This window comes from Hyla sarda, chromosome 1, assembly GCF_029499605.1.
Source record: "Hyla sarda isolate aHylSar1 chromosome 1, aHylSar1.hap1, whole genome shotgun sequence".
In the NCBI taxonomy this organism is placed as follows: Eukaryota; Metazoa; Chordata; class Amphibia; order Anura; family Hylidae; genus Hyla; species Hyla sarda.
Genome location: NC_079189.1, coordinates 398,356,890 through 398,384,129, shown reverse-complemented (window position 1 = coordinate 398,384,129; position 27,240 = coordinate 398,356,890). Strand labels below are relative to the sequence as shown.

The 27,240-nt window shown below is 41.5% G+C and overlaps 1 gene segment (V, D, J or C); it reads left to right on the top strand.

The window, feature by feature from the left end:
- The window catches only part of LOC130363037 (immunoglobulin heavy constant mu-like), a 79,434-nt gene that overhangs the window by 15,716 nt on the left and 36,478 nt on the right, over window positions 1-27,240 (top strand). The window contains 1 exon segment of the C gene segment in view: window positions 6,038-6,099. Coding sequence covers window positions 6,038-6,099 — 62 coding nt within the window.

Here is a 27,240-nt window from a genome sequence, read left to right as displayed (position 1 = left end):
CGAATATTCGTAATTACGAATATATAGCACTATATTCGCGAAATTCGCGAATTCGCGAATATGCGATATTCGCGAATAATATTCGAATTGCGAATATTCGCGAGCAACACTATTCAGAAGGATTAATATACAAAATTGTATTTCACACATTTATAAGGTAAGCAAGTTAAAGGGGTAAGTTAAAGCGGTTTAAAGAGTAGGGGATAAGATGTCTGCTCGCTGGGGGTCTAGCCGCTAGGACACATCCTTCCATAGACATGAATGGAGGAAGTGTTGCATGACCTCACGACCATGGCCTGCGTTCTGAACATAATGTTGAGAACACTGGGGTGCAGACCCGGAGATTGTTTGGGGTCCCAGTGGCAGGAGCCCCGTGACCAGACATCTTATCCCCTATCTTTGTACAAGTTCCTGGTGCTGAAGTTTTGCAACCTCTTAACCCCTTAAGGACCAAGCCCATTATGGCCTTAAAGGGGTACTCTGGTCCTAGACATCATATCCACTATCCAAAGGATAGGGGATAAGATGACTGATTGCGGGGGTCCCACCGCAGGGGACCACCGCAATCTCCCTGCTGCACCCACTTGTCATTAGCCTCACAGAGCAAAGATCGCTTTGTGTCTGATGATTCACGATACAGGGGAGGAGTATTGTGATGTCACGGCTCCGCCCCTTTGAGACATCACGCCCCACCCCCTCAATGCAAGTCTATGGGAGGGGACATGGCGGTTGTCACGCTCCCTCCCATAAGCTTGCATTGAGGGTGCTGGCCGTGATGTCATGAAGGGGCAGAGCCGTTACGTCACGATACTCCGGCCCCTGTATCGTGAGTCATCAGACACAAGGCGATCTTCGTGAGGCTGATGGCAAGTGGATGCAGCAGGGAGATCGCGGGGGTCCCCAGTGGCGGGACTCCCGCGATCAGACATCTAATCCCCTATCCTTTTTTGCAACCAAAAAAATATTATTTGTGTGGGGAAATTGAAAAGAAAACCTCAATTTAGCAAATTTTGGAAGGTTTCGTTTTCACACTGTACACTTTAGAGTAAAAATTACATGTTTTCCTTTTGCTGTGGGTCAGTATGATTAAAATGATACCCATGGTTACCTGCTATAAAAAAAATCTCAAACTTTTTAAACAAAATTAGTATGTTTAAAATCACTCTATTTTGACCACCTTTAGTCTTCTCATTTTTCTGTATTCAAGGCTGTATAGGGCCCATTTTTTGAGCCGTGATCTGTAGTTTTGATCGGTATCACTTATGTGTATATGTAGCTTTTAAATCACTTTTTAGTAATTTTTTTTGGAATGTGATGTGACAAATAACTAGCAATTTTGGGCTTTTTTTTTTTTTTTTTTAAGTTTACACCATACGGGATAATTAACATTATATTTTGATACATTTGGACATTTATGCGCACGGTGATACCAAATATGTTTATTTTTATTCTTTCGCTTTTTGGGATAGAATGGGAAAAAGGGGTAATAAAATTTTTTGGGGGAGGGGCTTTTTGACATTTTTTTGTACCTTTTTTTTAAATTTTTTTTTACACTTTTTTTTGTCCCCATAGGAGACTATTTATAGCAATCATTACATGGCTAATACTGTTTAGTGCTGTGTATATGCATAGCATCGATCAGTATTATTGGCGATCTTCTTCTCTGGTCTGCTCGATGTCAGACCAAAGGAGAAGACCCCGCGATGATGGCTGGAGCAGGTGAGGGCAAATCAATCATCAATCATTCAAACGCCTGCACTGCCGCAGATGCCATGATCTGTATTGATCACAGCATCTGAGGGGTTAATGGCGGACATCAGCGCGATTGCTGATGTCTGCCATTACCGGCGGGTCCCTAGCTGCTAATAGCAGCTGGGACCTGCCATGCATGATGCAAGCACCGCTTCGGTGCTCATGTCATGTACATGACATAAATGTACCAACGCATCAGGACTTATATTTACATCCATTGTCCTCAAGGGTTAAAGTTGTGGACTAGTGTCCATAAGGACAGAATCTTCTTCCAAGGTGTGCATATGACATGGATTGCACATTTTGATGTCAGAGCCCACCCAATTTTCATCAGTAATAAATAGTGATGAGTGGTAGGGGCCATATTCGAATTTGCGATATTTAGCGAACATATGGACAAATATTCATCCTATATTCGTGAAATTTGCATATTCGCTATGTTGGTTTTTTCCATGTGAAAATTTGCATAAAATTCGCATAGTGCGCATATGCGATTTTATCTTTCACCTAAAAGAAGCGAGGGATCAGTGTCCCCTGACTGGAAGTGCCGATATTTGCAAATATTTACATATTTGCATAAATTTGCACAAAATAAAACGAATATTTGTCATTATGAATATATATCACTGTATTCTAAATATTTTCAAAATAGCAAAATGCAGATATTCGCTGTAAAAATTAGCATTTTTTATATTTGCACTCAACACTAGTAGTAAAACAATAGGCCTGATAGAACCACATTGGGCCTCATGTATTATTGGAGTTCTTTGTAAACTTAGATAATAAAGGTATAGGGAAATGCATTTATAAAATGTGGATGCTGTTTTCAGTTTTTCCACAAGTAATTTATTACATAGTTTGTCGACTTATCATTTACTTTAACAAAGATGTTAATAAAAAAAACTTGCCAATCTACCAAAATTTAAAGACATGTGGAGCCCCATTCATGCATATGAAGGAATAGTGGATACACATTTACTATGGAAAAAGATGAAAAAAAGACATGGTACGTGGGGCCCACAGAGTCCCTATAAAATGTCCTTCTTTAACCCCTTAAGAACCAGGCCATTTTACACCTTAAGGACCAGAGCGTTTTTTGCACATCGGACCACTGTCACTTTAAACATTAATAACTCTGGAATGCTTTTAGTTATCATTCTGATTCCGAGATTATTTTTTCGTGACATATTCTACTTTAACTTAGTGGTAAAATTTTATGGTAACTTGCATCCTTTCTTGGTGAAAAATCCCCAAATTTGATGAAAAAAAAGGAAATTTAGCATTTTTCTAACTTTGAAGCTCTCTGCTTGTAAGGAAAATGGATATTCAAAATATTTTTTTTTTTGGTTACCATATACAATATGTCTAATTTATGTTTGCATCATAAAATTTATGAGCTTTTACTTTTGGAAGACACTAGAGGGCTTCAAAGTTCAGCAGCAATTTTGAAATTTTTCAAAAAATTTTCAAAGTCACTATTTTTCAGGGACCAGTTCAGTTTTGAAGTGGATTTGAAGGGTCTTCATATTAGAAATACCCCACAAATGACCCCATTATAAAAACTACACCCCCCAATGTATTCAAAATGACATTAAGTAAGTGTTTTAACCTTTTAGGTGTTTCACAGGAATAGCAGCAAAGTGAAGGAGAAAATTCAAAATCTTCATTTTTTACACTCGCTTGTTCTTGTAGACCCAATTTTTGCATTTTTGCAAGGGGTAAAAAGGAGAAAATGTTTACTTGTATTTGAACCCCAATTTCTCTCGAGTAAGCACATACCTCATATGTCTATGTTAATTGTTCAGCGGGCGCAGTAGAGGGCTCAGAAGGGAAGGAGCGACAAATGGTTTTTGGGGAGCATACCCAACAGGTGATTCACGACTTTCGCATATGTAAAAAAAATATATATATATTTTACCTAAAATGCTTGGTTTCCCAAAAATTTAACATTTTTAAAAAGGGTAATAGCAGAAAATACCCCCCAAAATTTGAAGCCCAATTTCTCCCGATTCAGAAAACACCCCATATGGGGGTGAAAATTGCTCTGCTGGAACACTACAGGTCTCAGAAGGGAAGGAGTCACATTTGGCTTTTTGAAAGCAAATTTTGCTCTGGGGGCATGCCGCATTTAGGAAGCCCCTATGGTGCCAGAACAGCAAAAAAAAAAACCACATGGCATACCATTTTGTAAACTAGACCCCTCAGGGAACATAACAAGGGGTAATGTGAACCTTTATACCCCACAGGTGTTTCACGACTTGTTTACCTAAAATGCTTGGTTTCCCACAAATTTTACATTTTTAAAAAGGGTATTAGCAGAAAATACCCCCAAAAATTTGTAACACAATTTCTCCCAAGTACGGCGATACCCCATATGTGGCAAAAAAACTGTTGCCTTGAAATACGACAGGGCTCCAAAGTGAGAGCGCCATGCGCATTTGAGGCCTAAATTAGGGACTTGCATAGGGGTGGACATAGGGGGTATTCTACGCCAGTGATTCCCAAACAGGGTGCCTCCAGCTGTTGTAAAACTCCCAGCATGCCTAGACAGTCAGTGGCTATCTGGCAATACTGGGAGTAGTTGTTTTGCAACAGCTGGAGGCTCCGTTTTGGAAACAGTGGCGTACCAGACGTTTTTCATTTTTATTGGGGAGGGGGGCTGTGTAGGGGTAAGTGTATATGTAGTGTTTTTTACTTTTTATTTTATTTTGTGTTAGTGTAGTGTAGTGTTTTTAGGCTACAGTCACACGGGCGGGGGTTCACAGTAGTTTCTCGCTGGAAGTTTGAGCTGCGGCAGAAAATTTGCCGCAGCTCAAACTTGCAGCCGGATACTTACTGTAAACCTCCTCCCATGTGAGTGTACCCTGTACATTCACATTGGGGTGGAGAAACATCCAGCTGTTGCAAAACTACAACTCCCAGCATGTACGGTCTGTCAGTGCATGCGGGGAGTTATAGTTTTGCAACAGCTGGAGGCACACTGGTTGTGAAACACCGAGTTTGGTAACAAACTTAGTGTTTTGCAGCCAGTGTGCCTTCAGCTGTTGCAAAAGCTACAACCCCCACCATGTACGGACAGCGAAAGGGCATGCTGGGTCTTGTAGTTATGCAACAGCTGGAGGCATACTACTTTGGCTGGGGATGCTGGAGATTGTAGTTATGCAACAGCTGGAGACACACTGGTTTGCTACTTAACCCAGTGTGCCTTCAGCTGTTGCAAAACTACAACTCTCAGCAGTCACCGACAGCCAACGGGCATGCTGGGAGTTGTAGTTATGCAACCAGCAGATGCACCACTACAACTCCCAGCATGCACTTTAGCTGATTGTGCAAGCTGGGAGTTGTAGTTATACAACAGCTGAAGGTACACTTTTCCATAGAAAAAATGTGCCTCCAGCTGTTGCAAAACTATAAGTCCCAGCATGCCCATAAGGGAATGCTGGGAGTTGTGGTGGTCTGCCTCCTGCTGTTGCATAACTACAGCTCCCAGCATGCCCTTTCTGCATGATGGGAGCTGTTGCTAAGCAACAGCAGGAGGCTGTCACTCACCTCCTGCTGCTGCTCCGGGACACAGGTCAGTCCCTCGCCGCCGCTGCTCCCGGGACCCCGATCCCAACATTGACGCCGGGGATCGGGGTCCCCAGCTGCCGGGGTCCACATCCCACACCCGCTCACGTCCTCCGGAGGGGCGGAGCGGGTTGCGGGAGTGACACCCGCAGCAGGTGCCCTGATTGGTCGGACGGTAAATCGGCTGACAAATCAGGGCGATCGTGAGGTGGCACCAGTGCCACCTCACCCCTGCTGGCTATGGCTGTTCAGCCAGTAATTCCGGGTCACCGGGTCACTGGAGACCCGATTGACCCGGAATCGCCGCAGATCGCTGGACTGAATTGTCCAGCGATCTGCGGCCATCGCCGACATGGGGGGGCATAATGACCCCCCTGGGCGATATGCCGTGATGCCTGCTGAACGATTTCAGCAGCCATCAGGCACCGGCTCCCCTCCGGCAGGTGGCGGGGGGCCGGGAATGGACAGGACGTACTCCTACGTCCTCGGTCCTTAAGGACTCGGAAACGGGGGCGTAGGAGTACGTCCATTGTCCTTAAGGGATTAAATGAAAATTCTGTGCTTTCTGCTATAATCAAAGGGCGAACATAAAAAATAAAGTAGTCACCCAAGTAAGTGACTGACAAGGATTATAGGATGTGGTATGTCATGACTGGATGCACACAATTCAGGCTAAATGTATTGCCAGATTTTCTAGTTAGCAAGATGCATTTCCTAGATGGCTGAGACTAAGATTTTGTTCAAATAAATTTCACTGTGATTATTACGGTAGCGGCTACTCCCACAGTAATACATGCCATAACCAAAACCTACCTACATTATAAACAGAAAATAATTCAAATGCTTTGTAATATGGCAAACTTTAGCTAGAGCTACATACTGTATTTTGCGTGGCCAAAGTTCACAGGGTGTATCCCCCTCTATCAAGTCGCAGTTGTATTGGGGTAAGGTGTAAATCAAGCTTCTTGTGTGTCTCTTTTTGCAACTGTCTCATCTGCAAGTAGCTCCTCCTTCCCCTCCCCTCTTCATAGACTTAAAGGGTACTCTGGCCCTAGACATCTTATCCTCTATCCATAATGAGTAGGAAGCTGCTCAGGGCCCTTTCTTTTCTGGTATCCTTCCAGTCTAACTGGGAGCACATGGTAAGTGAGCTTTTACACCTTGTTCACACTGGTGTGGGGCTGTGCGGCGTCCATTGTTGACGTGGCACAGTGTCTGTGGGGAGGAGTGGCCCTGGGACTGGTTTGAGTGGCATTGGGGCTGCTCTGCCAGTGGGTCGTTCCCCCTGTGGGCACTGGTGTTGCTACGCCATTTTACGCTTGGGATGTTAGAGACCCACTCTAAATAGGTGGCCTTGACGTGGCGAGTGGGCTTATACTTTTTGATCAAAATGTATACTAACAACCTGTTAGTTTTTGAATTTATGCTGAGAAGCAATTAGATCATAATACAATTTGTGGATGTGTGACCATGTCTGTTTTCTCTACTTGAATTCACATTCTGTCTTCTATGCCCTTCTTTTTTGTTGTTTTTACTTGGTCTGCACTATGCCCCACCCCCTCAGCCCAACCCTATATAAATGAGCAGGAAGCTGCTCAAGGCCCTATCTTTTCTGGTAGCCTCCCAGTCTGACTGGGAGCACATGATAAGTGAGCTTTTACACCTTGTTCACACTGGTGTGGTGCTGTGCGGCATCCATTGCTGCATTGGCACTGTGTCTGTGGGGAGGGGCGGCCCTGGGACTGGTTTGAGTGGCATTGGGGCTGCTCTGCTAGTTGGTCATTCCCCCTGTGGGCGCTGCCCCATGCTACGCCTATTTCTAAATAGGTGGCCTTGACGTAGCGAGTGGGCTTGTACTTTTTGATCAAAATGTATACTAACATCCTGTTAGCTTTTGAATTTATGCTGAGAAGCAATTAGATCATAATACAATTTGTGGATGTGCGACCATGTCTGTTTTCTCTACTTGAATTGACATTTCATCATTATTAAAATCAATTGCCTTATATTAGTAAAGTGGCCAACCCCTTTAAGATGGCAGTACCTTGTTAAAACTATTTGGCCGCCAAAAGTGAGGTACTTAGCTCATAATTTGGCGGCCAAATAGTTTGGACCATTCCACCACGGTAAGGTGACCTCATTGGGACGGACCCTACACTGTGAATATGCCTCTGTGTAATCAGTTCAACAGGCATTGCAAGGTCTGAGACGTCCAAGCACCTGATATACACCTAAAAGAGGTGGGTGGGGTGCAGGAGCCAACATGGAGGTAGCCACTTCCCCGTATGTATAACACAAACAAGGATAAGTTAGCCAGCACTACTGACACCAAACTATTATATGGACCTGGTGTACAGGTGCACGCTGGTAGGCTAAATATACAGCAACAGAGGGATGGTCCAAACTATTTGGCCGCCAAATTGTGAGCTAAGTACCTCACTTTTTCATTTGTTTTCATTTTTTGCACTATAGCTGTATAGCAGTTCATGTTTTATCTGTATCATTGTGCTAGCAGTGTGCTGCTGTATTCTTCTGTTGCTGTATATTTAGTCTAGTAGCGTGCACCTGTACGCTAGGTCCATATAATAGTTTGGTGTCAGTAGTGCTGGCTAACTTATCCTTGTTTGTGTTATACATACGGGGGAGTGGCTACCTCCATGTTGGTTCCTGCACCCCACTCACCTCTATTAGGTGTATATAACGTGCTTGGATGTCCATATAATAGTTTGGTGTCAGTAGTGCTGGCTAACTTATCCTTGTTTGTGTTATATATATATGCTCACCATGACTCCACAAGGGATCCCAGCTGAGGTTTTTTTTTATCTGGCCTGCATAGCCCCCATAAACAGAATTTGAAAATCCTGCAGAGTCAGCAAAAAACTTGTTTCCTGTGTGAGCTGAAAGGAGGGAGTGCTGTGAAAGTGAGAAGGAGGGGGGGGGGTTGCCCTCTAGCCTATCGGGGACCCTCAAACACAGTACATTGAAGCTGTCTGCTCTCTGAGCTGGGGGAAAGGGAGTGTGAAGTGTCTCTACGGTAGATACCAGTCATGAGTGTGATAAGATCTCCTGGACTTCCTGCCTGGAAAAAAACAGGGTATTTGCTCATCAAAGATTACACTTCACATTGCAATGTTATATACCGTAACTTTATAATGTGCAGCTATATAAAGGTAATTTAATTTGGCTGGAGTTGTCCTTTAAATGGCATGTGAAAACCAGCATGTATTTTAAAATTTTTATACATGTGTTTTTACTAGTATTTTTAGTTGTGTGTCCAATTTTTTAATATAATTCCTGGAGTTTAGGAATTCTTATTTTGAAGCATAATGTATACCTAGAGCATAGCTGGTGCTTTGTTTCATTACCTCATAGCTGTAAACCTCAATTCTCATGATCATATTTACATTGCTGGAAGGGCCTATAATACATTATGAGTAAAAGAAAAGGGGAAAAAATTATATGACTGTTAAAAGGGAAGCAGATGTCAGGAATCCCCAAATAGTGCAGGATGTGGTTTGTAATAAGAACAGTTATAGTGTAAAAGGGAATTAACCACGTATTTGAAAGTTTCTTTTTGTATTAGCATTTACTACTGTGGTATATAGCGGGAGCTGGTACAGCCACGGTGAAATATCCTGTTATTAAAACACAGCCATGGCTTTTATAAACAGTCCAGTTTAACATTGATCCACCACAAGTTTAAATATTTCCAAACTTTATTTTCTTCTTTGGTAGCATAAAGACAACCTACAGTGCATAAGGAAAGCTTGGGAACCCTTTCACATGTTGTCTTGTTGCGGCCTTGTGCCAAAATAAAGCAAAAAAAAAAAAAAAGTTTTCCCCCCATCAATCTGCACTGAATGGGCCATAATCAGAAAATAAAAACAGAATGTTACAAATCTTTGCTACTTAACTAAGATATTACATTGACATAAGAATTCAGTCTCTTTACTCAGAACTTAGTTGAAGCCCCTTTGGCAGAGATCACAGCCTCCAGTCTTCTTGGGTATGATGCCACAAGGTTTACACACCTGAATTTCTGCCATTTTTTTCTGCAGATCCTCTCAAGCTCTGTCAGGTTTGGTGGGGACCATTGGTGGAAGCCATTTTAGGTCTCTCCAGAGATGTTCAACTGGGTTCAAGTGAGGGCTGTGGCTGGGTCACTAAAGGACATTCACAGAGTTGTCCCTAAGCCACTACTTTGTTGTCTTGGTTGTGTTTTTAGTGTCATTGTCTTGTTGGAAGGTCAGCACAGTCTGATGTCCAGAGCGATCTAGATCAGGTTTTCATGCAAGTGAACCTTTACCACATATAACTCATGGAATGCTTTATATATGGTAAAATCTTCTTTCTCACCATTCCCGTGGGATGGTAAGAATATGAAGTTTGAAAGTCTTCCCCGCCACCCTCGTAAGTAATCCCCTGGTCGGGGAGCTTTATTCACCTAGTCCCATCTTCTCCGGTTATAATCACACCCCTAGCCCAGCCATAGCCCACATCATCACTCGGCTCTGTCTGCTATTGGAGCAGAGGAGTGACAAGGGCAGTCAATCGTACTAAGGAGGTGTGATTACAGGCAGGGAAGATGGGGCTAGGTGACTATAGCTCCCTGCCCAGGGGACTAATTACGTGGTGGCAGGGAGACTTTCTAACTTTATATCCTCACCATCTCTGCCAGCAGGTACATCCTCAGGGATGGTGAAGAAGATTTTAACATATATAATGGGTTGCAACGCGTTTTATATGGTAAAATCTCATGACAGGCTCCCTTTAGGAATATCACCTATCATTTTAATTTGTTTTGTTTAAATATCCAACAAATTGTGTTAGACAAATTCTACCTGCATCTCTCCTGTATTTTAATGTCATGCTTCACATGATTGATTCTGCTGTTTTTTACTTTCTGGTCTAAACTTTAAAGCTATGACTAGGACAAGAAAGAAGTTTTAAGATCAGGAGAGTTGAAGCACATCATATTGTAATTTTTTTGGGGGGGATTCCATCATGGTGATATGCACCGATCAGTATTTTTGCCATTTCATTTTTTTTCCACCATTTCAAGATCTTGTAAATGGTCCAGGACCTGCAATAGCCATTTTCTAATTACGTATTTGGATTATTGGGAAAATTTGAATTTGAACATCAGGTTCTTTGTGTTTATATGTATTGACATCTCCTTTGATAATATAGAATTACATTTTATCAAATGCAAAAATTACATACAAAAAATCATGTGGTACCAGCTTTCAGATGCCGTGCTTTCTCACATTCCAGAAAAAAAAACTGTACTCAGCAGTTTCCTTGTGTCCTTGTAGCACAAGAACCTTCTGCTCAGCATGTCAGTGGCAGCAGCAGTGTCCTACATCAGCCACTGATTGGCTTAATAGGAAAGTCCTTGTTTGAAACATACAGAAGCGCAGCAGGCAACTGACACACACAGCCAGGGGAGAGGTAAATAAGTATAGTTTTTTATTTTATTTTATAAACTGTTTATTTATAATTTTAACAATTTTGAAAGTAAAGGGAAAAAAGATACAAAAATAAAAGACATGTCAAAATATTACATAAGCAACAAGAGTGGGTTATCACAAGAACATGTAGATATAATACCAAAACTCTGGACTGTACCTGTAATAATATCTCTTGAGTATCAAGAATTTGATTATGATGCAATGTTATACAATCTCAATCTACCATTGCATGCATAGCAAACATATGGGTACAGAATGTACATGTGAATACCTTAAACTCTTTGAAAATAAGAAAAAAAAGATAAATAAAAGAATCAAAGAAAATATAAAAGAAAAGAATGAAAAAGAAAGGGAAAAAAAAGGGAAAGCTATATGGTCCTCTTCACTTCTACGGTGAATTAGCTATCGTATCCGTTAAACATCAAATGCCTCCTACTCTTGCCATACTCTATAGAATTAAGGTAGTGTGGCAGAGAAGTACTCCGTTCTCCTTCCACCAGCTTGCTATCATGCATTTAGCTGCTGTTAAATATGTAGTAGAAGTTTTGATCTTACTTTAGTTAAGTTTCCAGGAAGCATATTAAGAAGAAATACTGTGGGATTTAGAGGAAGTACAATTCCCAAGACCTGTCTAATGAGATCTCGGACTGAGTTCCAGTATTCCGCATATAGGGTTTTTTTGTTTTTGCTTTTTTTTTGTTTTGAAAACCCCATTAAAATGCATTACACTAAACAGATTTGTTCTTCCTTCCCTTTGGCTTGACATATCCTGAGTTCTGTGGTGATGACTAGATGTAATATAAACGTGATTTGGAGATACTCTGTTGTGATGTGCACCCTCTTGTTGGTCTTCCTAACATATTGCAATCATCATGAGACATTTGAGTCCTTTACAATTGTGGAAAGGTTAAAGAAAGGATGAAAACATATGCACTTTGTTATGGATTTTCAGTGTGCAATCTGTCCCTCAAATCTATTGTAAATAGGGCCCATTCTAACAAAGACAAATATGTACAAATTATAGTTTATATAAACTGCGCACAAATTTTTGTGACCGCCCCAACAACATAGTGATATAGTTTGCAAGGCTGAATATGTCCATCCAGTTCAGCCTTATATCTTGCAATGTTTATCCACTAAATGTTAAAGCCTCTATTTCCTATGAAGGCGCACAGGAAGGAGAACAGAACAAACTACGCCATGGGGGTCATAGCTAACTTGACTTGTGGTTAGAAGCTAACCACACATCTGAAGACCACAAAAGCTAGTGTAATATAAATAATAATAGGTGGAAATAACTATATAATGTGGCAGGAGTTTTTGTACAAGTCTGTAACACTGTGAGCAAGATTACCACCAACTACTGTCAAAGATTCAGGATCATATTCAATATTATCCATATGGGTTTCCTCTATTTGTCAGTCTAGTGGAGGCCATAAATAATAAGGTACAGTAATTTAACTATACAATCTTTTAATAAAAATATAGATACTATAGATAAAGTTCAGGATAGATCAATACATATGTGGGCATTAACATTTTATGTTGATGTATGGAACATAGAATTTTTAAAAACTAAAAAGTGTTATTTGTATAATTCATTTTCCACTGTTATGAATAAGACTTGTCATATATTGTTTGTTTTCTCCTGTTATTAGGCAGTGGGAGTGTAGGAGGTGTGATCTAAAGAATTTCTGATATGCCACACTGCAGCAGGTTTTTGTATGAGTCTGTAATGATGTGCAGTATAGCGGGTACAGCACAGTGACATACACTAGTACAAAAACCTTTTAAGTTAAAATATTTTTAGAAGTTGCTTTCTATTTTTGAACCTTCACAATCTCTACCACCAGGAACAAGCTGTAACTATATATAGAGGAAGACACTCATGTATTGATGATGTAACAACCTTCTTTGTTTACTCTTCCGCAGCAGGTCAGGTGACATTCTGGCGCTTGCTAGAGAAAAGTCAAATTCGACTGAGAATTTTTCACCAGGAAACATGGCTGATTTCTTTCAACCCTGTCATATAGACAGATGTAGCTGACATCATCTCTGTACACCTACATATGTCACGACAATAGGTATGTACAATAAGATACCAAAATGAATACAAAAAATACTTTATTAATACACAAAAATGAATACAATATTACACAAAATAACATATCCAGAAAACAGGGACATACTAGAACCCCCTATCCCATAAAAAAACATACCTCAGAAAAATTGCACAGGGAACCCCAAAGCCGATTATTCAAATGTATTATTAGATAGGTAGTGTGGCAAGGAAAGGGTGTATTTCCCTTGCTAACTCTAGAAAATGCTCCACCTGTGGCCTGATTAATGAGGAAGGGGAAGTGTGTTTAAAAGGAAAAGAAACAGAATAGTTGGGGCTCTCCCTGGGAAACAGCACATCGCTGTAGGGGGAGACACTCGGACCCTGTTGAGGAAGCACACAGCTGAAGTTGTGAGTGGTCTAAGAAGTGCTGTGAACTGTGAGTAGAAGGTTGCAGGAGTCACATGTTTAACTGGCTGACGGTAGCTCACCAGATAGTAGTCAGGGCATGCTGATATGTGTAGTCAGTGACCAGACAGTCTAGGACTTTATTTTGTTCCTGTGTTATGTTTGTTATCCCCCTGCAACCTGTCTAAATAAAGCTGGCAAGGTGCCAGGCTTGCATGAATAACCGTTGTCTGCGGGTTTATTGAGTGGAAACGTGTCCCGTGGCAGTGTCCAGTACGATCCCAGAGCTAATCCCCAAGGAGGAATCATTACAGTAGTATGATAAATATAACCAAAATCACCAACCTCCACAAGAAATCTCAATTATAACAAATAGGAAAAGCAATAATAAAGAGAAAACAGTGCTCAAATCAGATCCTAATACATGTACTTGACATATTACCAGAAGCCATCCGGTGACCCGTGCTACCTCAACGGATGTGGTTTTCTGGGCAAACCCACTTTGTCAGGAGGAGCCTTTTAAGTGTTAGCGCACTTTACTCCCCAGCCAGCCATTTTCCAACTGATACGCTCCATTAAAGTCAAGGACAGCAACAGTCAGATATTGCAGCCGGCGGAGAATGAAGCAAACTACTGTGCAATTTGGTCAGCTACAAACTATGATCGCAGTGGGTCTGGGGATCATAATGTAAACTTTTGACATGTCAAACATTTATGAAAATAATAGTAAGCTTTAAAGGAGTAGTCTTCAGTCCGTTCTGCCTGGGCTGCAAAAAAATGTATAAAAAAAGAATACAAACTTTAACTCACCTTCCTCCGTTTCCTCGTAGCACAGCTACAGCTGTTTGGTCCTCCGGTCTTCTTCCTTCTTCCGTGTGTGCGGATCATTCCACTGCACTCAGCCTACCACCAGCTGAGGCGGGATATTGCTGCAGCCGGCGATAGGCTGAGCACAGTGTGACGATCCGTGCAGTAGGGGCACAACGGACTGAAGATACTTTTTAGTAGACTACGCCTTAATTTTTGTGTCACTGGCCTCATGGCATCCCCCCTCCCCCTCAATGTAATTGCGGGGTGCCAATGGATTGCCAGGAAAGCCAGAGGCCTTACCTCAGCAGAGGCACATCACATTACATACCAGAAATTTTTATAAAAAGTGATCAAAAATTCAGATACCTTTTTGGAAAATACAACTGAAGGTGCAAACATAAAAATAAAAATGTTATAGGGGTCTGAACAAGCCAATGAACTGATTTTATTTAAAGTTTCTATTTGTTTAAAGAGTAGCTATCACTAAATTAAATTTCCCTATTCCCCCTCCCCATCTGTCCCTGACACTAACTACATCTATCCCTGTCTGAATTTCTGCCCAAATCCCCATAAAAATACCTTTGGAAAAACGGCTGCAGGAGCTCAGAGTTGAGCTCTCTGGTGAGTGCAGGAAGCGGGCGGCCCCGGCAGGCGCGACATCATCTGAAGCCTGGACGGGGCTCTCTTCCGCCAGTCGCCTCTCTCTTTCCTGCAGCTCGTGTGCTGCAATGAATGAGGAGAGGGAGATGCAGGGGGGCGGGGATATTAAAATTTTGCGCGTTGCCCACACACGATCGCTGTACTCGCTCTCTGCCTGTATAGGAAACAGGCAGAGAGTGAGCACAGTGCTCGCATGCGCGCGGCGCGCAAAATTTAAGTATACTCATTCTAATGAACGCGCGTTTCGGACCACGCTGGGCCATGCTGCCCGGCCAGCATTGGTCCGAACATGCTGAACGTCACGGGGGGAAAAGTAATCCTGAGCCATATTGGGTGACACCTAGTGGCCAGGTTTACAAACGTAAAAAAAACACATTAAACATGATTTTTTTTAAATAGAATATATTAGAAACATTTTTTTTTACATAATTTAATACAAAAATTGTTTTTTTTTATGAGAGTACCCATTTAATTAGAAAACAAAACATGAATTATCCAAGTCAACCCAAAATCAAAATTTGGGGATTATGGCAACAAACATTTTCTACTCAGTATGTTCACCTGCACTAAACCCAATATACTGGATTATAGGGCAGGTGAACAACTTTAAAAACATTGGTCACTTACTTTAATTGATTGCGTAGTTGCTGAGTTATGCCTTTTTTATCTACTGCTATTGCGCTGCTGTGCCCAATGGAGGCGGGGAGCCAACTTGCAGATCTTCCCTGCCTCCTCAATATTCACTGCCTGGCCTGCCCCTTAGATGAATATGCGATTGTATTGACTATATTTGCAAATTCATCACAGGGCCGGGCTGGACGGTGAATATTAAGGAGACAGGGGAGCTCAGTATGCAGGCTCCCTACCTTCATTGCGCACAGCAGCACAATAGCAATGGATTAAAAAACGGCCATGAATCAGCAACTATGCGACCAATTAGAGTAAGTGACCAATGTTTTTAATGTGAATTCAGGTAGAAGAAACAGGCATGGTCGCACATCTACAATCTTGTATAATGATCTAATTGCTTCTCAGCATAATATCAAAAACTAACAGGTTGTTAGTATACATTTTTGATCAAAAAGTACAAGCCCACTCGCCAAGTCAAGGCCACCTATTTAGAGTGGGTCCCTAACGTTCCTAGCATAAAATGGCGTAGCACTGGGCGGTGACCACCACCGCCGCGGCACCAATGTTTTTAATGCTGTTCACCTACACTATAACCTAGTATATTAGTGCGGGTGAACAGGCTGTAAGTTTCACTTTAAGAACCATAATTTTCAGCCTCATAAAGCTCTTTAGGAATCTTTTCATCAAAGGTCCCCAGGATAGAGAATTGCATAATAAGGTGGATGTGCTAAGGTCCTTGTGAAGTCATTCTGAAGAATGTCAAAACTATTCTTCATGGGAATTTGGAAGCTGATTTAGATTACAGATGCACAGAACATCTTTTTGTTAAGGTTGAATGGGCCATAGACCCAAGGAACTGCTTCCACAATTGCTGACATGAGCCCCAAAATTCTCAGAAGAGTTCTGATACCAGTATGCCAAGATACCAAGAGAAACCAATGAGCAGCTATTACCCTTGCCTGTCACTCAGGAGATAAAAATATTGTCATCTCTAGAGAGTCTATAACATGCCCTAAAAACATCTTTGTTGTAGTAGGTCAACTGACTTTTACCTCATTTACTTTACACTCAGAATAGCTGAGCACTGTACTCAAGTATCATTGGAAGTCACATAAAGTGTGACTGGAGCAGCTACCAAACACTTGTGCCTATACTCCATTTCCATGGAGGAAAAGAGACTCCTATTCTCTTGAACAGTGGTTCCAGCTGTCAAACTCCTACCAATCAGATACTTCTCTCCCAACCTGCGGATAGGGCTTATTTTTTAATCTTGAGATATCCCTTTAAAAGTTTTATCCCACAATGAGAAGTTATTCATCATCCTCAAAATAGACAATAAATGTCTGCTTGTGGAGGAGCCTGACTGATGGAAACTCTGCAATCTTGAGAAAAGGGACCCAAATAAAATCTTCCATCAGATTGCAGCATCAGTCCTGCCAAATACATTCGATATCGAAGCAACCGGATATAGCCAAGCACTGTACTAAGCTATCTCTAGCAGCTCCCATAGAGAATGAATGGCGGCGGTGCACACATATGACTGCAGCTCCATTGTGACATGAGACTCGGATGCCCATTCTAGAGATTATGAGAGGTCCCAACATCACAAATTTATATTACAATCTGTATGGTGCCTTGTGTGCACTTGTGAGGCACAATATTCTTTTTTAGGAGCACCAAATTTAGATTGAATGTGAATAGGCTTGCCACATTTTTTTTTGTCTATGATAAAAGTGTAGAAAAAGGAGGTTCAGTATAGACTATAGAATTTGGCTGCGTGTATAACGTCTTAGTCATAGAAGTACGTTTCTTATTTAAATGGGCACTGTCAGATTTAAACACTTTTTATATTATTGTACATCTTGGCAAAACATTAACCTTTCTAATATACATCATAAGAAAACTGTATTTACTTTTTATAGAAATCATGGCTTATAAAATCATGGCTTTGTCCAAGCTGAAGCACAGGCATGAACAATGTCCAGTTAGTGAGGGTGGGCTAGCGCTCCTCTATGCTCTCTCCTGTCAGATAGTACTCCACTGTGTTCTCTCCTGTCTTATATGACTCCTCTATGCTCTCTCCTGTCTGATAGGACTCCTCTCTGCTCTCTCCTGTCTGATGGCACTCCTCTGTGCTCTCTCCTGTCTGATAGCACTCCTCTGTGCTCTCTCCTGTCTGATAGCACTTCGCTGTGCTCTCTTCTGTCCTATCAGACACAGAGGAGTCCTATCAGACAGGAGAGAACACAGAGGAGTGCTATAAGACAGGAGAGCACAGAGGAGTGCTATCATACAGGAGGGAGCACAGAGGAGTGCTATCAGACAGGAGGGAGCACAGAGGAGTGCTATCAGACATGAGAGAGCACAGAGGAGTAATATCAGACAGGAGAGAGCACAGAGGAGTGCTATCATACAGAAGAGAGCACAGAGGAGTGCTATTATACAGAAGAGAGCACAGAGGAGTCCTATCAGACAGGAGAGAGCACAGAGGAGTGCTATCAGACATGAGAGAGCACAGAGGAGTAATATCAGACAGGATAGAGCACAGAGGAGTGCTATTAGACATGAGAGAGCACAGAGGAGTGCTATCAGACAGGAGAGAGCACAGAGGAGTAGTATCAGACAGGAGAGAGCACAGAGGAATCCAATCAGACAGGAGAGAGCACAGATGAGTCCTATCAGACAGGAGAGAGCACAGAGGAGTCCTATCAGACAGGAGAGAGCACAGAGGAGTCCTATCAGACAGGAGAGAGCACAGAGGAGTACTATCAGACAGGATAGAGCACAGTGGAGTGGTATCAGACAGGAGAGACCACAAAGGAGTCCTATTAGACAGGAGAGAGCACAGAGGAGTCCTCTCAGACAGGAGAGAGCACAGAGGAGTGCTAGCCTACATTCACTTACTGGACTTTGTCCATGCCTGTGCTTCAGCTTGGACGAAGCCATGATTTTATAAGCCATGATTTCTATAAAAAGGAAACAAAATGTTCTTAAGAAGTACATTTGAAAGGTTACTGTTTTGCCAAGATGTAAAGCATATAAAAAGTTTTTGTATCTGACAGTGCCCATTTAAGAATCTTTCTGTGTAGAATTCCTATTTGTGTGTTCTTAGCTGATTTTACTTGGGTTCTTACAGGAAACAAGAATAGGATGTGGCTACCCTCCATTTCAACTTACTTAATGCTTTAAGTGAATGGAATGCGACCACAAATTCAAAACTTTTAGTTCTTGCCAGCTGCCTTTAAAAGCATTACATGGAAATGTAAGTGGTTACCAACCAGGCTTCCTTTACTTTTTATAAAGCAGTTCATCACTGTGACTATAGCTACCACACTGGCACATTCAACTACAAAAACCAAATATGGGTAAAAAGAGAGCTATGCCATGGTCAACACAAACCTAACTATCCTGGCACAAAGGTGGCAGATTATTAAAAAAAAATGCTTTCTCACGAAATAGCCTGCACTGTCTGAACTAAACAGTCTGCATGCCCATTCCCAATATTTTGGTTGTTTCAAATTTTCATTTAAGAAAGGAAATGTTATAAACAAAAAGCTTACCTTCATAGATCATCTGTGAAGCTGCACTACAGATGCCAATAAACTGCTTCTGATGCCTAAATACATGAGAAGGTAATCTTTTTATTATTATTATTATTATTATTATTATTATTATTATTACTGAAGAGTAAAATAATGGCTCTATAACTCAAGTATCTATTTTTCTGTCTACAAAGGGTGTTTATTTATTGTGCCCATAATCTGTCATTTTTATTAGTAGTATTGTGGCATTGATTTGACTTTGTGGGATGTTATGTAACAAAAAAACACACAATTTTTACGTTTAGTATTTTTTTTTTTACGTTTCTGCCATTCATGGTTCATTTTTTTTATGGGGGAATTAACTCTGTCTATTTTATAAGCATTACGGTAATTTGATTGCCTATTCAAATAAATGGATTGCTGCTGAAAAGCTTTGAATTGATTTTTCTGCTAAAATGGCTGGCACAGAATGATTTCTATGCCAGCTATTTGTGGTGTTGGGTTTGCAGAGGGCTCTAGTTGTGAGCCCACTCCATAAAATGTTGACATCCAAAGGATAAGCATACTTGTCCTGTAGTGGCAACAGATTAAAGGGATAGACCAAGGAACTGAATCACCGTCCGCAGCAATGTCTCGCCTCATCCGGTGCTCTCATCAAGGAAGGTGCGGGCCGTAGCATGCTATGGACGGATCAGTAGACAGGGCCCCATAAAGGAGATTTTGGGGGGGAGGCAGCGATCAGAGCCCCCTTGATCAGATACGTATTCTATATTCTGTGTGAAGGAATAGGTGTCCCAGAAGTTCAGTTTTTGGACTACCCCTTTAAGTTCCAGAGTCTGCAACATCCAAAGCTAGAGTTACAACAACCTTCTTAGGACTACATGTTTGGCAGCTGTTGTTCCTGTTAAATAAGAAGTGAAATGAGTGATGTCATAACAAAGTACAATTTGTCCCGCATAAATCAAGCCATTATGTAGCCCTATAGGAGAAAAACTAAAAGAGTTTTGGAATTTAAAAAGCGAGGATAAAAATTTGAAAACACATACATAAAAAATGTGCTGCTACATTAAGATTTTGAGCATCTTGGCCTGTCTCCTTTTAAAGAGTACCAGTCACTAAATAAACTTTTCTAAACTAATTTAGGCTATGTTCCCAACTACTTCTAACATTCTCCCATCCTTAGAAAAAATTTCAGAGCTTTAAAAATCTCTGTATCTTACCTTTCTTCTTGATCACATAGTGAAATCTCCCAGTAGAAGAAAGTGGTTTCCCCGCAGGCATGACATCACTGAAGCCTGCTGGGGGACCACTTCCACCCTCACATTGTTGCAGTGCTATGATGTATAGAAGCTCTGTGTAGCAGCTTTCAGTCTGTGCTTCTTTCAGTGAGGCTCTGTTCAGCTTTCAGTTTGTGCAGCTTAGTCTGTGCAGCTGTCAGTGAGGCTCTTTGCAGCTGTCAATCAAGCTCAGTGCAGAGAAACACTTCCTGAGTTTGGTCTCCTGCCATTACAAGCAGGAGGCCAAAATCTGAAATTTTGACCAGACAGAATGTGCTCTGGCCATGAAGGAAGACCCCTTGTGGCCAGAAGTATACAGCAGAAAAACTAACACAATTTTTTTTTTTTTTTTTTTTTTATGGAAGCCAATTACAAAAGTTATTTGTTTAGCATAAGGGATCAAATATGAAAAAGCATGTTTATTGATAGTGCCTGTTTAAACTTGCCTAATAAATAGAAAGTAGATTTTATGAATTTAGCAACCACGATAATCTCCAGGAAAGGTACAGTTTGCTTTTATACTCCAACAACTATTCAATGGCCTCTGCAGCTCTTAGCAGCAAATACAACTGACAGATTTCCCTTAAGGGTAGGGTCACAGATGCCATATTTTGTTGTGTGTTTTTTGCTATTGACTACTTGAATAAGTAGAAAAATATGCAGCACCTAATGTGTAGCAAAATATGGCACGTGTGACCCTACCCTAAGAGTCTATTCACATGTGATATGTTCTAGTGTGTCCTTAGCAAAAAATATATATATAACTCACATTTGAAGCTTGATAGAATAAAGAACATGCCATTCACTCCATTTTCAAATAGTAAAAATGTCTGGCACTAGAAGGCTAAGTTGGCATATTACTGTTTCAAGATCTTTTTCACTTGATACATTTTCTTTTTGCAGCTTCTAGTTGGCAACCACTTTGGTTAAGTTTTTAGTTCTCTATGAAAACTTTTTGCAGTTATTCTTATGCAAAAACACTATGAACACAACAAGCATAGACATGTTTTAAGTGACATAGACCCTATTAATGTGGGTTTTTCTTTTTTTATATAATGTATGTAGGATTTTGTTTAACTTTTTTTCTGATAGCTTTATTCTACCCATTGTAAACATAAAAGCTGACTGTCATTCGTACCTTTCATAAGGTATATAAAATCTTCTAATTTGCATGAATGCAAAGCTTTCCTGCAACCTTTGTGTCTACAGTTTTGTGTCCACTCCCTATGTAATTGCTGGGTTTTTGTTAGGTTTACACCACATCTTGCCTCTTCTTCTACCATGGCGATATCTTTTGCCAAATGTATGCTAAAAGAAAGTCTGGTCAGAATATTATTGCTTGTAGTGCCCAAACATGATAGGAACATCACCTTATTTGTTATAGTAACTGTGTGTGCTGTATCTTAGTTGGTGGGTTTCTTTGTAAAAAGGAAATTAATTTTTTTCATTTTTCATTTATTTCCCCCCCGCTGGAAATCCCCAGCTAACACTGGTACTACTGGTTTCATAGATTTAAGCCTTCACCATATACTCTGTTCCAGCTAAAGCTAAACCTATATGTTTTTTTGTAAAAATTTCTCTATTTACATGGACCAGGAATGGGAAGAAAGTTAGAAATATAAAGTAAGTATGTTTTCTGATGTTTTTTTTTTAAATTTATATATATATATATATATATATATATATATATATATATATATTTCTACAGGACAGAAAAAATAGCAAGTTTGGGGGGGGGGTTATACTGTTAAAAAAAAGGTCTAAATATAAAATGTAATTTACAATGTAAACATTCACAGTTTCTTTATTATATGTGGCATTACATATTAAATGTTTTATAGTTTCACTAAAGTATTTAAGTTACTGATAAATATGTATTCTATGTACCTAAATTTGTCTCATACTAGGTACAATATTGTTTTATAGGGGAATGACACAAAAACAAATACAATTACGGAGAAATTGGTGCTAGGACTATTTGTATTAGTGTTTGTCAGTGTGTATAACTGGGGCACTCTGTCATATTGTAGTACAAAAACCTTTCTGCCTGTGCTATTCTGTCAGTGAAGATAAAGTGCTAAAAAGAGGAAAGGTTGTGTTCACGCTTGACATTACATTTCCTGGATATTCCTCAGGCAATCTAAATTTGTTTCACCAGAATGCAAGATGGAACGGAACAGGGCATTAGACATGACAGTATGTATCTTAAATGTGTGTGTGACAATCTCTATGCCAACATCCTTGCTTGCCCTCCCAATTCAAACTTGACTGACGAAAGGAAGTTATAGGAGGTGAGAGCTTTTGGATAAAAAAAAAAAAAGGAGAAAAATATGAAAATGCACTAATGAAAATCCACTAAATCATTAAGGGGTTAAGTATGTTGGTATGCCTCCTTTTACACATGGCTGAGAAATAAAAGGGTGATTTTATATGTTTGGCTACCACCATCATCTCCAGGTAATGTATAGTTTGCTTTTATACCCTTACTGACATCCATCGGTGTCTGTGGCTTTTAGCAACAAATGCAGTAGACAGATTCCTCTAAAAATGTCTCTGGTGGTTCAAGGAGGTGGACTGATTAAGGTCACCAACTGTTTATATGCCTATAATATTACCAGAAAATCCGTTACTACAGAGGCAAACTAGTGTAGTGTCTCCTGTAGGTTATGATGCATGGTCAAAGGTTTTATTCACCTTTAGGGGCTCTATGACATTAGCAATAAGTGTGGTGTTGTCCAGAAGTAAAGCAAAACCAAAAGGGTGTGGTAATAATGGCTGTCCAAGAGTTTATAGGGGTACTCATAGTATAGAGGATAAGATGCCTGATCGCGGGGGTCCCACCGCTGGGACCCCCGTGATCTTGCATGCAGCACCCCAGTTAAAATGAGTCCCCGGAGCATGTTCGCTCCGAGTCTGATTACCAGCGACCACGGGGCAGGCGGCGTGTAATGTCACGCCTCCGCCCCCGTGTGACATCACGCTCCGCCCCTCAATGCAAGCCTATGGGAGGGGGAGGCGTCACTCGGGGGGCGGAGGCGTGACGTCACACGCCGCCTGTCCCGTGGTCGCCGGTAATCAGACTCAGAGCGAACATGCTCCGGGGACTCATTTTAACTGGGGTGCTGCATGCAAGATCACGGGGGTCCCCAGTGGTGGGACCCCCGCGATCAGGCATCTTATCCCCTATCCTTTGAGTACCCCTAAAGTGGGTCACAAGGGCCCTGTGACACACTGAAATGCATTTTATATTGTTTCTTTTGAAGCATTAAATACAATTTTTAACTGAAGCCTAGATTCCATGTAATTTTGAGCACCGTACAATTTCAATTCTTATTTATATATTTTTTGAAAACTGTTTTATTTTGATATTTTGTACTTTTTTTGTTCCCTTTAAAGGACTTGAATCTGCAATGTTCTGACCGCTTTTATATACTGCAGTACTGTAGTATACTGTAGTATAGTATAAGTATACACTGCCATATAGCCCGTGAGAGCTAGCCTGTGGCTGGACCTCACAGGCTGCTGTAGCTGGCAGACTTGGAAGCTGTAATTCTGCCTATGGTTGCCATGGCAACAATCCGAATCCTGCAACTGCATCAAGTGACAGGGAGAGCCCCTTCCCCCATCTCACTAACCATGGCATCTATAGGGTTACTCAAAAACTAGAGCACATCCACAACTTGTTTTTATTATCGTCTAATGGCCTTTTAGCATATTGAATCAAAACATGCTGCGATACCAAGCCAACAGGGAGAATGACTCAGTGGCTAGGCAGCCCCACTGCTGCCTGACCAAGCCCCTGACCCTGGGCCACACCAACCCACAGCAACAATGGCCGCCTCAAAGCACCGCACAAGTGTGAACCCTTATGCAGTCTTCTGCTGATTATTCTAAATGTTAACCGTCTACAGACTTAACTGTCAGGATTGGACCTCCGCTTCACTCCTGGCGGTTGGAGCAGGTGCTCAGCTGTGCATGACAGCTGGCCCCCGCAGCGAATAAGTGGGCTCAGCTTCTAAACCCACCAACTCTCTGTGACAGGTATACCTGTCACAGACCACTTATTGTGGCACACATTGTTGTGTCTATATATGTATTTTCATCGGCAGTGTAAGTAGAGATGGGTCAGCTAGTCGTGCTCCTACCATTGGTTGGCATGTTTGACTTTGAAATAACTTTGCCGAAAACTAGATGTAAGTATGGATTTTTTTAATGAGTGCGTCACTAATTGGTATGGTAAAAAAGTACAATAAAGAAAAAAAATTGAGCATTGGTATGGTACACATCATTCTTGTTTCCTCTGTCTTCACTCATGCTTCAAAACATGTGTATATAATCTTAGAATGAAGTTATTGTTCAGCTCTGTGTCAGTGTGCGGGGTGGGGTGGCAGCACAATGTTTTATCCCTGTACAAAAACCTAACTGACATTCACATGTTGCCTATCTATTACATTACAGTTTTTTTACATATTCAGTCTTCAGATATGTTCACATGTGTATAATCAATGGCAAAATATATCCATAAACTAGGACTAAAATATGTCCATATTTTTTATTTAAAGGAAAACTGTCACCAAGTTCACCAACACTAAACCCAATAGTGGGTTATAGTGTGGGTGAACAGGAGTTTCTAAAAGGTTCACTTACTTTTGAAAGTTTTGCTGCCGCCGGCTTAGCGTTCTGTAAAGTCTTGTAATTGACCTCCTTTGGTGCACTCAGCAGGAGGGTCACCCACCGACAGTCTTACTTTGGGTTCTGGAGGTAGGCACCCGTTGCCCGCCCCCCTTCTTGCATATGTATTTTGTGCTACTCCTAGTGACGTGAAGTTATCGCCCCCCTGAGCGCTGCGCTCTGTCTTCAGCCACTTTTCCACTTGTCTTCAGCCACTTTTCCAAAGACTTTAACTGTGCACATTATTAGATTAAAATCACAAAAGTAGGTATGTTATTACAATTTTACAGACATATTTTACAACTTATTTTATGATGTGGGAACATCTTTCATAATCTTATAGTAATCTCTTGCTTTGCAATTTTCTGTTTTATAGTGATGACTTATTACAATCTTATTCAGAGCTTCTTAAAGAAGTACTTCAAGGAAGTCAACTTATCCCCTCCTGTATGAAGCCTAGCAACCCATCTTCAGTGTGCAGTGGTCCCCACATATGTAATGGCCAGTAATGGCCATCTCAGGCAATCAGCGGCTGAGACGGGGGGCTCGTTATTTTGTGGATGAGATGGGGGAATCCGTCTCCTGTGGATAGGGGATAAATTGACTTACCTGGAGTACCCCTTTTAACCACTTAAGGACACAGGCCATACCCGTATGCCCCGTTCCTGTGTACTTAAGGACTCAAGGCGTATAGGTACACCCTGCAGTTTTCTGGTCCCCGCCGCTTGCCGGGCAGGGACCAGACCAGGATGTCTGCTAAAATCATTCAGCAGGCATCCCGTGACATCGCTGAGGGGGGTCCTGAGACCCCTCCATGTCAGCGATCGACAAATCAAACCAGCGATTTGCGGCGGTTACGGGTCTCCGGTGACCTGGTAACCCAGAAAAAAGGGTGATCGGGGCTGTCCAACACAGCCCCGATCCCCCTGAAGGAATAGAAGTGAGGTGGCTGGAGTGCCACCCCTCCTATGCCTGCGATTGACCAGTCAGAAGCAACCGACCAATCGCAGAAGGGGCAGGGGTGTTAAAGTTCAGTTCCCCCACTCTGCCCACCCATGGGTGTCCGGGCAGTGCGGGGGAACAGTAGGAGCTGACCCAATCCAGGCGGCGCAATGACGTCATCCGGCGGCGGCGCAGAAATTCAGTGGCGGCGATCTGGGTAAGTGGCCTGAAGATCTGAAGGACCACAGTTTAGAATCTCTAAACTGTGGCCCTCTAGATCTTGCAAAACTACAACTCCCAGCATGCCCACACAGCCATTTGCTGTCTGGGCATGATGGGATTTGTAGTTTTGCAACATCTGGAGGGCCACAGTTTGGAGTTCATTGTGCAGTGTGCCATGTGGGCATTTTTTTGCTGTTCTGGCACCATGGGGGCTTCCTAAATGAGACATGCCCCTCCAAAAACCATTGCAGCAAAATTTGCTCTCCAAAAGCCCAATGTCGCTCCTTCCCTTCTGAGCCCTCTTGTGCACCCACAGAGCACTTTACGTCCACATATGAGGTATTTCCTTACTTCAGAGAAATGGGATTACATATTTTGGGGGACATTTTTTCCTATTACCCCTTGTGAAAATAAAAAATTTGTGGTAACATCAGCATTTTAGTGAAAAAAAATCAATTTTTTTTCATTTTCACTTCCCAATTCAACAAAAATTTGTTAATCACCTGTAGGGTGTTAAGGCTCACTATACCCCTTGTTACATTTCTTCAGGGGTGTAGTTTCCCAAATAGTGTGCCATGTGGGTGTTTTTTTGCTGTTCTGGCACCATAGGGGCTTCCTAAATGCATCATTCCCCCCAAAAACCATGGCAGCAAAATTCTCTCTCCAAAAGCCCAGTGGCGCTCCTTCTGTTGTTGGAGATGTAGTGCGCCAGCAGGACACTTTACATCCACATATGAGGTTTTTCCTTACTCGGGAGAAAATGGGATTCAAATTTTGTGGGCCTTTTTCCAGTATTACCCCATGTGAAATAGAAAAATTTGGGGTAACACCAGCATTTTAGTGTTAAAAATCTAATATTTTCACTTCCAACTTTAAAGAAAAGTCGCCAAACACCTGTAAGGTGTAAAGGCTCACATTACCCCTTGTTATGTTCCTTGAGGGGTGTAGTTTCCCAAAAAGTGTGCCATGTGGGGATTTTTTTGCTGTTCTGGCACCATGGGGGCTTCCTAAATTCAACATGCCCCCAAAAACTATGACAGCAAAATGTGTTCTCCAAAATCTTACAGTTGCCCACAATTATACATTTTTTTGTGATCATGTGTTTGATCACTTGCTCACTGATCGATGTCTGATTCATTTTACCAAATGTAAGTTTTTCCACATTGCCGGCAGACAATTTTGTTCGCCTAGGGGTGAAGACAAGGCCTGCTGCACTGAATATTCTCTCT